This window comes from Leiobunum rupestre, chromosome 8, assembly GCF_980474605.1.
Source record: "Leiobunum rupestre chromosome 8, qqLeiRupe1.1.hap1, whole genome shotgun sequence".
Lineage (NCBI taxonomy): Eukaryota > Metazoa > Arthropoda > Arachnida > Opiliones > Sclerosomatidae > Leiobunum > Leiobunum rupestre.
Genome location: NC_143391.1, coordinates 20,601,223 through 20,615,194, shown reverse-complemented (window position 1 = coordinate 20,615,194; position 13,972 = coordinate 20,601,223). Strand labels below are relative to the sequence as shown.

At 38.1% G+C, this 13,972-nt stretch overlaps 1 protein-coding gene across 1 annotated transcript; it reads left to right on the top strand.

Annotated features, from left to right (window-relative positions):
• The first annotated feature begins 6,356 nt into the window (after positions 1 to 6,356).
• On the top strand, positions 6,357 to 13,671 carry FIG4 (polyphosphoinositide phosphatase FIG4). The gene is made up of 19 exons (XM_090155671.1): positions 6,357 to 6,572; positions 7,786 to 7,884; positions 8,371 to 8,503; positions 8,604 to 8,760; positions 8,834 to 8,884; positions 8,956 to 9,130; positions 9,198 to 9,345; positions 9,548 to 9,673; positions 9,739 to 9,839; positions 9,910 to 10,072; positions 10,360 to 10,591; positions 10,798 to 11,053; positions 11,129 to 11,187; positions 11,252 to 11,418; positions 11,490 to 11,631; positions 11,736 to 11,942; positions 12,016 to 12,271; positions 12,921 to 13,090; positions 13,378 to 13,671. The coding sequence occupies exons 1-19, from the start codon at positions 6,480 to 6,482 to the stop codon at positions 13,553 to 13,555; spliced, it is 2,913 nt and encodes a 970-aa protein (XP_090011797.1). The 5' UTR covers positions 6,357 to 6,479; the 3' UTR covers positions 13,556 to 13,671.
• Positions 13,672 to 13,972: the final 301 nt, after the last annotated feature.

The window sequence follows — 13,972 nt, the reverse complement described above, 5'->3', positions numbered from 1 at the left end:
TGAAATTTTCAGTGTGGTGATCGTTGTTATTTGTGAATTTCAGAAAAATCGTGAAATATTTCACGGTTTTAGAATTTGTAGTTTTTGAACGCTAGGTGCTAGGCGAAAAGTTTCAATGAGTAAGTTGTAGAGCATACTCGAAAACCTTTAATGGAGTAGATATGGTCAAAATCGTACATTTTGTCACTGATATAATAGGTCATGAAAATTAACAAGTTGGTACTACCCAAATGTTTTTAAGCCTCATGTTATTGTAATGATGGTCTGTGAAAAATGAAAATGTTTTGAGCTAAATCATTGTTTTACTTTTACAAATTAAGTGTTAGAACAAGTACAATTATTATAATATAGTGCTAAATCTGTAATCGATTGCGTAATCGCTTTAGTACAGTTAAAGCTACAGGCTTGTACACCGATTACGGTTAGTGATAAGCCCCTCGCGTCATGCCAGGAGGTTCTCGAATACTGCACGGCCGTGTGGTCTCCTGTCATTACGACAGTGGCGTCGCCCGTGTGTCATGTTTGAGACTGGTTAATTAAGCCACAAGCCCTGGTGAAAGCAATGTGTTCTAAAGTTTAATAGGCAGTTCAATGAGTCGCACATTAAAGGTATATAAAGAAAAATTTTTTAAGAACTGATAACGTTTTTATTTACAATGTTTGAAAAAAGGTTAAGATTTTTTATACGTAAAGTACATGTTTCGTCAGTATTTTTAACTACTTAGAATGAAATAGAAAACGTTGCATTGCTCTAATCGAAACTCTGAGATTAATATAACCTTAAATTTTGAAGGTATTTTAATAATATAGTTATATTTCTAGGAAGGGCTTTTCAAAAATTACTTTTGGTGGGAAACCTTAGTCGATAGTATCATTCGACGTAACAGTGGTGCCCTCACGGATTGACTCCCCCCCCCCTAGGGAACCGTAAGCGATAAAAGCGGATCTAGCCAAATTTGAAGCTTCTTCAAAGCTGTTTGAAAAAGTAACTACTAAATTACTGTTTAAAGATCTAAATAGTTATTTAGCTGTGTTTATATTTTAAACAAACTTTTTAAAACTGTAGGAGGTCGAAGTCCACTTTTCCAAAATTATGCAAACCAAGTAGAGAAAGACTCGAAATAGAGTAATATCGGCGTGACGTATGTCGACGTCACCCACGCTTTTTCCTATAGATAAAAAACTGCCCTCAAATTGGCGGCCATAGCCCAAAGCTACAGAGCGATACTACTCTATAGGGAACTAGATCTCGTTCTGGAAAACAAAACGAAATGGAAATGGAAAGAAACCTATTAAGGGAGATCATGTTATGAGACTCTTGGATGCCACTGTGGTCACTCACGTGACATAACGGAAAATTCCAAAAATACACAAAATAAACAATCTGCCTTCTCTTTGAAGTTGTACAACTTGAACCCTGGACTCCTTCGTTTCGGTGATTCACCATTCAAAGAAACGAAAAGAGAAGAGTGAAGGTCGTTTCATTGTTGTGGCCATAGGGATACACAATCTAAACGACCCTCACGTGTAAAGAGACTAATCGCCAAGAGGCGTAGCGAGGGGGAGAGGGGGGCAATTTGGGTGTTTATCCCCGGGTACCAAATATCCTCGCTACGCCACTGGTACTATACTACTCGTTTCTCCATTCATGGATGTTGCTCGAATTCTGAGAAATTTTACAACTAACCTACAGAACAAAATATTTTTAGCAACTGGCTGGGGTACTGCGGATTATCAACACTGACCATTTCCAAGCATGTGGTATTTACTTTTTCTTTCGATTATCGAAAACATTTATCGATCATTCAACCTCCATAAGCTAGGTGACGTTTTAAACGCGCCTCTTGATTTCTACTTCCCCTAATAATTTTCCACAAAAAAAACTGACAGTTTTTGTCTTATTGAGTTCATATTATTTATTTATTATCCTACATATGTAATAGGTTACGAGGCCTAAATAGGCTTTTATGTAGCCGTTAGGACGCAAAAATGACATAGTAAATGGTAAAAGTTATATAGGGCAGAAATAGGAATCAAAATGTAAAAGGAATACAATATTGCGACTTGGATTTGATCATATCAAAAGTAAGTCTGTATTTACTTTTGATCATATACAATGAAATCAACATGGGGAAACACAAGCGCAAATGAACAAAAATGAACGAAATAATAATGAGGTAAATAGTGTGAATTATGAAGTGTTTGTCGTAGAAAGTTACCAGCCTTCCTTCGGAAAGCCCACCGAGTTTCAAAGGAAATGGTATCAGATGGTAGTGAGTTCCAATTGTTAATAGTTCTAACAGTAAAATGCCACTGATGATTGGTGGTATTAGCCCGTGGTTTAGTGATCTTGGCTCTATGACCCCAAGTTTTAAGAAACTGGTGAAATTTAAAATATTTGGGGGGATCAGTTGCTTGGCGCTTAGACCACATATTACAAACTTGAACAATATCGTTGATGGCATATACCGTAGGATGGGATCATCAACATTAAGTAATCGATTCCGAACATCTGGGGCTTTCTGGTCAAATCCAATCGTCCACTTTGTGAACCGTTTGTGGGCTTTAGCTAGCACCATCTGATCACCCAGCAAAGGGGGAATCCAGTATCTCGGAGGCGTAATTAATAAGGGGTAGAACAAGGGAGTTGTAGAGGGTGGGAATTAGGTGGGATGTAAGGAAGAAAAAAGATCTACGGGTTAGGCCAGTGAGGGAGTTGATACTCTTTGCGACTGTAGTATTGTGAAAGTCAAAGGTAAGAGATGTATCAATTCAGACCCCAAGATCCCTCGCTGGGGAGTCAAAGTTAGGAATACCAAAATCTTTGATGTGGTATACGTTGCAAGGATTAGAGTAACCGAAATGTTTTACACAACACTTGGAGACATTGAACGCCATGCCCTGCTCATCACCCCAAAGGGAAACAGCGTTTAGATCTTTCTAAAAATGGAGTCTTTCTTGAGTCATCAGCAAAAAGATATATGCGAATATGGAGGACGACAGCAGGCATAGAATTTATAAATATTGTTTAGTATAGGCCCAAGCGCACTTCCCTTCGGGACCCCACTAAGGGGGGGGGGTGCAAGGGGAGGAAGTCTGACCCTGTAGGACTACCGAGTGTTTCCTGTCACGAATGAAGTCTGCGAGCCCGACCAAAGCCAGGGCCCAGACCTTCAACAGCTGCCTTCTCCAGAGCATTGATTAGTCCGTGATGAGATACGGTATCCAACGCTTTACGAAAATCCAAATATATGACATCCATTGATTTTCCTTCGTCAAGCCAACGGGTACAATCATTTTTGGTGGATAGGAGGTTTGAAGTACATGAACGCTTAGACCGAAAACCGTGTTGGGATTCGTGTAAAAAGTGAGTATCTGTAAGGTGCTTCTCAAAGTTCCATCCGCAATCCTCTCACTAATCCTGCAGTGGCCACGTAGTTGTTTGGGCTGGTACTGAATGTTGTAGTATTATGTAGATGGCGTTAATTTAGTAAATGTAAATATGTAGATTAATTATCTCATCTAATCTTATCTCATGTTTATCTAAACTTACGGTCCTTTTGTATGATATATAAGGGAATGCATAAACTCGGTAGAACAGAATAAACTCGACGATTTTATCATTATTTAACCACTTTCTTTATTCAACCCGCAACATGGTGTCAGACCATCTTATCTCATGTTTATCTAACCTTACGGTCCTTTTGTATGATATATAAGTGAATGTATAAACTCGGTAGAACAGAATAAACTCGACGATTTTATCATAACCACTTTCTTTATTCAACCCGCAACACTGAAGACCGGCCTTATTAATCGGTGGGGACTATGCCTGTTGCGAAACTAGTATTGATGATAACTGAAAGAGGGGCAGCGATAGTATGAGCCAGTAGCTTCAGCAAGTGGAGGTGTAGGCCATCAGGGCCTGGAGCTTGATACTGGTTCAGGGCTTTCACTTGTTTTAGTTCTTGAGTGGTAGTACAGCTAAAATTAGCTAAAGCAAGGGCCACCATGGAGACACTAGACAGAGCAGGGACAGAGGTAAAGAAACATTTGAAGAAACCTAATTAAAATAATCATTCAAGATGTTGGAAATAATATGAGGATCATCAAACGTCTGTTCATCAGGGCCTTTCAGTGTATTTACATGGCTGTAGAAGAATTTGGGATTTTTAACAATCAGTTCCGTGAGGTCTCGTTCAAATTTTCGCTTAAACTTCCGAGCTGCATTTGTGGCTGCATTGCGTGATTTTTTATAGATTAAATAGGCCGCGTCTATTAAAAGACTCTGATGCTATAGAACGAGTTCAACGGAAAGCCACTAAAATGGTTCCACGCATAGAAATCTCATAGGTAACTAGAATGCTGCCGCCTACGGCCGAGCTTGACGCCAGTTCGCCTTGAACCTTCAGCCAATGAGAGGCCGTAGAGTGGTTCCGCCAAGGAGGATAATAATCCTCCTTGGATCCGCTACTATAGCGGGAGATAGGTGACGTCATTCTCTCTGGTGATATTAAATTCTTGGCAGAACCACTCTTTGAGCTCTGATTGGCTGAGATCTGGCTATCGTCTGCCACGGCGTTTGGCCCATTTGCCAGTTACACGGCAGCATTCTAGTAACCTATGAGATTTCTATGGTTCCACGTCTTCGCGGGTTTTCATATGAAGACCACTTGAAGTGCCTAGGCATGCAGTCACTGTAATCGCGCCGTCTACGGGCGGATCTAGTGGAGACATTCAAACTTGTACATGGACTTTACTCTATCAACCCGGACAATTTTTTTCGTATAATTTGGAGTGGCCGAAATGCTCCGAAAATTTTCAAGACTCGATGTGATTCCAAAATTTGGCGAAATTTCTTCACTCAGCGGATAGTTAACCACTGGAACTCCCTCCGTCGGTGCTTTCAAAAACAAATTAGACAAACATATATGGGCTGGGATTGAACTTAAACGGTGTACTTCTTTCATTGTACCTCATTGTAACCATTGCTTTAAATGTATTTCTTTGTCGCTGATGCTGGCCCAATAAGCGTCCACGCTTATATATATTCCAGTTCAATAAATTATATTCTATTCTATTCTATTCTATTCTATTTGGTCTGGAGCGGAGCATCGAGTTTTGGAACGCACATAACGGCACCATTTGACTATATTTTAAATTGGATACATTCAGGGCCGGCCGTACCATCGGGTGAACGGAGTGACCTCTTCAGGCGTAAAGAAAAATAAAGAAAAAAAATTATATTAGGGGCTAGCAAGGGGGAATCGGATCTCGCTCCATCATAAAATTTACCTCGGGCCGGCACTAGATACATTTTCCGAAACGACCGGATAAGTGTATAGGTTTGGCTAGACGTGGGGTCACGTGGGACCCGAAGAGGGGCAAACAGTTCAATACCATGGTTCACAATAATATTAATTGAAGGTTTCGTAGTTTCCATGACAAAAGTCGCGGCATAATCGGGTCGGACGTTGATAGGTATTAGGCGAAGGACAAGACACCGAAAAACAAATTAGATTATTGTCACTTTTACCCAACGGAGGGAGTTGTTCAATATTGAATACCAGAACTGATGCTCTTCTGTAGTAAAGATGAGATCCAAGAAATATACTGGGTCGCTGAAAAAGGTAGCCTAATAGTGTATGTTCATGAACATGTTGTATGAAGTGCTTGTTATTTATAGTATCAAGGAAGGATTTTGTGGCATCATTAGCTGACGGAAGTGTGTGGCCCAGAGTCTAATTGATGTTCCGGTAGTTGAAGTCCCCAAAAAGAATCTGTGCCCCTTGTATTGTATCAATGACCTTTAATAGTTCAGTGTGATTGTCAAAGAAGGGGAGCGGTATATCAGATAAAAGACGAGAGTAACTGTTGCGTGTGGTAGAACACATTTCACTGTGATAAAATCAAGGCCATAGGTTTCGGAGTATATGTAGCAGATACTGATCGAGGTAGTATTTGAGTACCTTTTTCAAAATTGGATGCCCCCAAGTATTCCTACTTGTGCCTATTGCTGGCGGGGCCCTTGGAGAAAAATTGAAAACTCGACCGATTTTATTCTCGAGCTAAATGGAACCCTCGAAAACAATAGCGCATTGGAACACGCAAACGACTTGCTCCGAGAGCTATCTCGATCCGCTCATCGGTCGAAATCGGTAGTTTGATTTCAAACGATTTTAGAGTGCTTGAGAGTAATAAATGGCACACGTAAAAATTAATCGGAGCAGATCCGAGCATGCAAACGAAGATGAAAAGCTTATCGGAGTGATCTGGAGCAGTCAAATTGAAAACGCTTATAGTTCGATATCCATGGTTGAAAACCTCAGTTCAGTTCAGATCTTATTGAGGTGAGCTGTAGAGTTGTCTGCTTCAATATCTGCTCGCGATCTTTGTCAAGTTTTCAAATTTGTTTTTTTTTCTGCGAACGATGAAATGAAAAGTTATTTTTATTATAATTTTCGAAATATAAGTCAGCTATGGTCACCCAGCCATCACAAACGACTCCCGGTAGTCGAGTTTTGCCATTCATCAATACTTTTCAAAAAATCGCCCTTTATGAAACGAAAACCGTAAGTTGATTAATTATGCTTTCGTTTTCCCCAAGCCTTGGTTTGGATAATTAGTTTTAATTTTGGTTTTGCTCTTAAAAAATCATCCTTTTATCAGTATTTTCAAATAGAAATACTATTAAAAAATTATGTTACGGCTCTTACGTTGCACGATTTGTAAAACGTCATGACTTTGAAATCTCTATTCATAAAGTAGCCAAATACCCTCTACAGACTAGGCATATTAAACAGCTAAACTGGATTTTGTTAACCTAAGAGTAGTGAAAATGCATCCCCAAGTTCGTTTTTGAACTGTAATTTGTAACAATAACTGTATAAATTCTTCACTTAAAATGAACCAAAATTCATTCATCTATGTCAATAACAAGTAACGGTAATACCTGTGCTAGTAAATTTGAACCTCCTTCCACTAATAAATTAAATGAAATATACGTCACTCATGTAATCACTCTGTAATGGCAATAATTACAAGTAACTTATCTGGTGTGCGATACTTAATGATAGCATATTCATTTAGCAACTAGGTACATATTTTACTAGTTTACTGCGTGAATAAAGAATGTAAGAGATTGCTTCTACAAATACTCGAAATAATGCAAGGAGTATTGATAGTGACTGTTTTTTTCCTGTGCAAATTTTTGATGTGTAGCACTTTTCCCATTATATTTACCATGGCAAATCATAAAGGGCAACACAGGCATTAGTATTTTTCTAGTTTCCAAATCAGCGCCTGAAAAAGTGTTGGAAACATCCAAGAATGTGATTGGGTGTATCTGATATCAATAAATATGGAAGAGGAGATATTTGATTTTCATTCAGATTTTGCAAACGCTTGTGTGATCCTTTTGAGCTATCTCCATCCAAAATAAGTTTTCCTTGCATTATTTCCTACCTACAAAGGCTGCAAACTATTTAGCGATGATTATTAGTCAAAGGAATCTTATATGAGGATTTTATAATAAATTCAATTTTAATTTGTTACATAAAGGTACACAACCGGGAAGTGCGGATTAAGTTTTTGAATTTACCCTTTTAAAGTTAGTAATCTTAGATAAGGCTATCCATGTGACCTTGAATAGCTCTGAATATGATCTTATTTAGCTGGTGTTGTATGAGTTTTCTAATTGGCTTGTTGGCATGAATGCCTTTCAATGTGATAACCTTAAAAATTTTAAATAGTTTTGTTTACTTATTTTTCATCAATAATTTCCAGAAATTATATGTAGTTGGGTCAAACAACACCCAAACTACATTTCGAATACTGCAAATTGACAGAGGACAGTCTAAAGAGCTCACTATAACTGATGATAAGGTTAGTTATTATTATAATTAAATTAACATGTTGTAGTAAGATTGTATTCAGGTATCTAAAATTAAGTTATTTAAAAAAATCATTGATTTTGTAAATCACGCAATGTTATTTGTTGAGGAAACAAAATTGACAAAAAATTGGTTTTGTATTTTAATTGTTTAACAACCTATCTGGCCAAACTAAAATAATAAATAGTAATTAAAAGTAATAAGGATTTCTTTTAATTTCAAATTATATAACCTATCAAAGCAAAGTATTGATCATTTAGACTTAAATATTAAAAAAAATTTAATGAATAATTTAATAATTTTTGTTAAAAACAAATCAAAAAAGTTAAAACCATAATACCAGTGTTTAATTCTATTCTAACACATTATTAGGTAACTTGATAACCTCTTGGTTGCAGTTATTTAAATATTGTGGGAATTGACATTGAGAAATTACCCTATGATTATGTACAAACCAAACCATTTATTACTGATCAAGGTGGAATATAACCAAAAGAAAATCAGAGATATACTTACATCTATTGATATTCAAAATGTGAGTGGCCGGTCCAAAACTGGGCAAAAATTTGGAACTGGCCTAATTCGTACTGTATCAGCCTTTGGGATAGTTGGTAAAAATAACTTTTTATCGTTTTTGGAATACGTTTGTTTGTATGGTTTATTCCACTATCAAATATTAATAATGCAGAAGGGTTATATTTAATATAACAGGTTTTGTAAGGTTTCTGGAAGGTTATTATATAATTCTCATAACCAAGAGGCGTCGTGTTGCTGTAATAGGGCATCATACAATTTATAAAATTGAGGATACAAGTATGATTTACATTCCCCAAAGTGGAGACAAGCATTTTCATCCCGATGAATATCGGTGGGAATATATTTGAGCTTGTTTAGTTAACGTTTGTCTCTTTTAATTTTAATATTGTCTCCTTCTTTTTTAGATATGTTAAAACATTTCAAAATGTTGACCTATCAAGCAATTTTTACTACAGGTTAGAAAATTCTGACCATTCGGTTAAATAGGTCCTTTCATGGTATTCACGCGGTTTCTTTTACGTATTAGCTATAGTTATGATCTGACTCATACCCTACAGTACAATTTGGCCCAATTAAGTGACCCTTTGTCAGATAATAGTATTGATGTAGAACAAGGCAGGTCAGCGTCGTATTGGCATCCTCAAACAAACACCGAAGAGGGTTCAATCGAAATTGCGGACAACTTTTTGGCTAGTTTGCAAGTAGGAATTTTTTTAGGAAATAAAATGATCCAACGTTTAGTTAATAACGTTAAAATCTGGAACCTAGCCTAAGGGAGAAGATTTCGTAAGGGTTCAATCGAGATTCCACGAATTCTCCGGTATTGATGATACCTATTCATCTGATAGTATGGGACCTGAAACCTGGTCTGAACTTCAAGCAAATAATACTCATCATTATGGAAATCAATCTGAAGGTTCATATGTTTTTACATATTTGAGGTAGATACGCCGCGGCTTATCTCGTGTCTCTTTTTGGGACCGCAACAGTTGGACGATAGGCCCGTTGTGACTTTTTTAAATTTGACATCTATTTTTTGCGGGTGCGGCCTATCTACCCGAAATTGCGGTAAGTTAATTTACTTTGTTGCTGATAGCGAACTGTTTCGACCTTTTTAGGGTATTGCTACGGTGTTCGAACGAATCCACAATGGAAATTTGTTTGGAATTCTAATTTAATCAAAGATGTTGATTTGCACGCCGATTGGTTACTATTCATAACACACGGTTTTGTAGGGCAATCGAGTATCCTTTATTACCACCGTGTTAAAATAAAATTGCCCAACTTAAATCCTTAACTATATGGTTAGACGTCAGTGTATATGGTAAAGCCATATTTATGACGTTGATTGCTAGAAGGTCAAATCGCTTTGCTGGCACAAGGTTTCTAAAAAGAGGAGCCAACTGCGAAGTATACCAATAGCTGCTCTTGCTTGCCGCTGTTGGTTATTTATATCTAAAAACACTATGTTCTTAAATAGGGGGATGTAGCTAATGAAGTTGAAACTGAACAAATTGTTCACGATTCTTCCGTTTCTTCGTTATTGAATGGACACTTTACGGCTTTCGTTCAAATGAGAGGTTCCATTCCTTCTCATTGGTCCCAAGATATATCTAAAATGGTTCCAAAGCCAGCGATTGGATGTAAATCTCTCTATTAATTGGCTCTATCGCATTACCAAGTATATATTTATTTATACTTTTGGAGAATGACTATGTCGACGTCAATTTTAGGAAATCAATGAGGTATAGTGGACTGATTGGATTTTTGTAGGGATGAGAAGCTTACACTTGCAGCATGATAGAGGTGTTTTGGGAGCAATTTAAAGAATCGCTTCAATATAGTCATTCTCCCTGAATAGAAATATGTAAATTCTTGGTATAACGATATAGTTTCCATTTCCTCAATATATCAACGTTATGTTTTTCAGTGGATCTCGCGGACCCTTATTGCTACACGAGTGGTCGACATTTTAACCAACTTTTGAAACGTTATGGCTCGCCAATTCTCGTGTTGAATCTGGTGAAGAAACGGGAACAGAAACGACACGAAAGCATGCTTAGTGACGAGTTCATTAATGCCATAAATTATTTGAACCAGTTCCTATCTCCGGCACACCAGATAGAACACATAGGCTTGGATATGGCCAGAATTAACAAACTGTTAAGTTTCGTTTCACTAGATCGTTCTTTCATTTTTTTTTATCAAATGATCTTTTTTGTCTTGGTCGCTTAATTAAGCCTCTTTACGGGGTTAATTTATCCTGTAAAGAGCAACCTCATTACACGAAATAGGTCATATTAGAGTGTTAAAACAATAGACCTGAATTTTTAACCGTCTCTTTTCATGATCTTTTTTTTCCTGCCAGAAAAGAGTCCAATGTCATGGGTCGCCTATCTGACATAGCTTACTACGTTTTACGTAGAGTGGGCATTTTCCAGAGCTGGCCCCCTTTTAATTGCCACCGTCTAGTTCCGAATCCACTGTACAGCCGTTTAGGTGGAATTAAAACAAACAATGGGATGATTCTGCAAACCGGGGTGGTCAGGGTTAATTGCGTTGATTGCCTAGACAGGACAAACACGGCTCAGTTCGCCCTGGGAAAATGCGCGCTCGCGTTCCAGGTGACCTTTTATTGGGAGTAAATAGCGTCCTAGAATACCCCGAAATTAAACGCTTCATTTTCTCTTTTTCGAAAGATGTATGCCCTTGGGGCTCTAGATAAACCATCGCTGGAGTTTGATACTGATAGTGTCAGGTCTGAATTATCTCACAGTCGTTTACTTAGATTTGGTCGGAATGGACTAACGTCACCTTTTTAGGATGCTCGAGGAGCTTTACGAGGACCACGGAGATACTTTGGCCCTCCAGTATGGCGGCTCGCAGCTGGTCCACAGAATTAAAACGTATAGGAAAATCTCTCCCATCTCTTCGCATTCCAGAGATATTATGCAAACCCTATCCCGTTACTATAGTAACACATTTTCAGGTACTTTTTGTTCATTTTAGAGGCGTAGCTATGAGGATAGAGCGCATTTTACCGGGAATTATTGTTCGTAGATGCCGATAAACAGAACGCGATTAACCTTTTCTTGGGAGTGTATAAGCCTTCCAGCGGCTCTACGCCTTTGTGGGAACTGTCCACCGACTATTACCTTCATAATCCACCAGCGGTTGGAGAGATTGTTCAAAGGCGAAACATGTGCGTCTTAATTTTTTTTTAAAAACAGTCCTCGGACAGCGCGAGTGCTGACTGGCCAATGGGGATAATTCTTTGGTGGTTTCAATCTTGGTTAATTATCGTAGCTATACTCAATGGTGGGATTCCGAAGTATCTGCCACTTTACCATTAGCCTATGATGAAGTTACGAAAGGCTTGCAAGGATCTGTTCTCCAGTTGTCAAAGAATTACATGATCGATGAACGTATCGATGGCTATTTTGAACATTATAGGCCGTACGAAATTACAGTTTTCACAGAATTGTTTCTGTTTAACATGAGTCACTCAATCAGGTATATTTCAGTTTTCTTTTGTTTAAGATGATCCTACGTTGATATTCACAATGTGTAATTTGAATGTTTGTAGGGACTTCATGCCACATTTTGCAACTGAGTATTCCCCATTTTCCGTGAGAGTTCGTCCTGGCAAGCGAAGGGAGTCGATGGGAACTGACAAACCACCCAACCCTTCAGTTTCTGGAATGTCATCGACCACATCCACGTCTAGTAGCACTAGTGACACCGACAGTGACGACATTAGCGATGATGATCCAAAGTTTATGGTTGATAGTGACGCCTCATCTACGGCCTCGGAAACTTCACCGAAATTAGTGACATTTGAGGTGGGTTTTCAATAATTACGCGTCATTATCGCCCCCAATCCAAAGATTTTTAGAAAAAATGTCCCCGAGATTAGAAGTTTGACTGCTGTGGCAGCGCTAGAATTTGGTTCAAGTAGGCTAAGTAAGTAGTGCCCCCTATTTTCTTGAGACCTATTTTATTTCCTAAAGCTAGAAAAATATGGCAATTCATCCTTAAAATTTAAATTTATTCTCTCCCTGTAATTAATTTTAATAGAATTTAAATTTAACTCCCAATCGCTTTGGCTAATTTTAAACTTTGGTAAAATTTGGAAGCCCCATAAAAATTTCAAGGTAGGTAGCCAATATGGCCTACTCCCTGGAGCTGGCTTTGTTTCATGGCCAGTACCAAGACAACTTACTTACCAGTGGCGAAACTAAAATTGCTTGGGCCCACAAATGAAACTAGGTTTTGGGCCCCTTCATTATAATGCGGGAACGTTTTTATTAAGAATCTTTTGTGAGGCTCTTATTGATCGGGGGTCCACCCGCGACGCAGACACTGCGGTACTGTCATTTACTTACGCCATTGTGTTATAGCCTACCCTAGTTACCTGTTAGAATGCACTTTTACAGGTATAGTGACTTGAAGTGTTCTAAAGTTAATCATATAATGGTGTTTTCATTGCAGTCAATTCTACCTACAATGAAGCAAGTTTATGGCAAAGAAGTAAAGCAGCCAGATGAACATGATCTAAAAATGTACAAAAGGTTCGTTGGTATTGGCATGCTCTCATCTACGATGCCACAGGAAGAACACCCGGGAGATAAAGTCAAGACCCCAACGAGATCATTCCTGCTGTAAGTGTTAATGCTATTTTTTAACTTATGCTTTGCTGTTTTTACCTATTGTTTTATTTCGAAATGCTACATCTTAAATAGCTTTGAGAATTTCTGTATACGAAGTTTCCCATTAGCGTTTTATCCCAGTATATTTTCCTTAATAGGGTAGTGACTTTATTTACACTTTTAAGCAACTCCATATATTTCACTTTAAAGTATTTTATAGATGCTTTGTTACCATCCGGGCCGATGTTCGTGCCTAACATGTCTCATAAATTAATGTAAAACGTTTAATTTTAACGTAGAATTCAACACAGCGCGTTCCCGTTGGATAGTTCGAGACATATGGCTCCTCCGAATGTCCTTCGAACGGACAAAGACATCTATCGAGGCTATATTCAAAGAGGTCAAGTCGGCGCTAGCCCACCTTCGATACAATCCTTACATTTGTACCAAAGATATATATCCAGTAAAATAAAGTGAATCGCACCGAAACAAAATCGCGTGTACAAAAACTATTGTATATGATGATGTCAATAATTTATTTTGTAAATTTAATAAGAATAAAATATATAGGAAGTATAATCTCGAATACTTCGTCCACGATGACCTATGATTAATTCATTTTTCTTTCGTGCCCCCCTCCCCTTTCAACTCAAAGATACCGACTACAAATTATTTTTCTGGACAATATCAACTCGCCCTTTTTGAAAGGTCACTTTTACTCTTTCTTGGGCTGGGAGTCGTGTCTTGTTAAGAGATTGGGACTTTCCCAGCAAGCTGCTACCTGACCTTTCCTTCCCTTTATTGTTTCCTAAAAGCCCTTTCCCCATTATCCTGTCAATTACAGCGTGACTTTTAATCTTCTCTCCAAAAATGGCCTAAAAAGGTTTCGGAGAT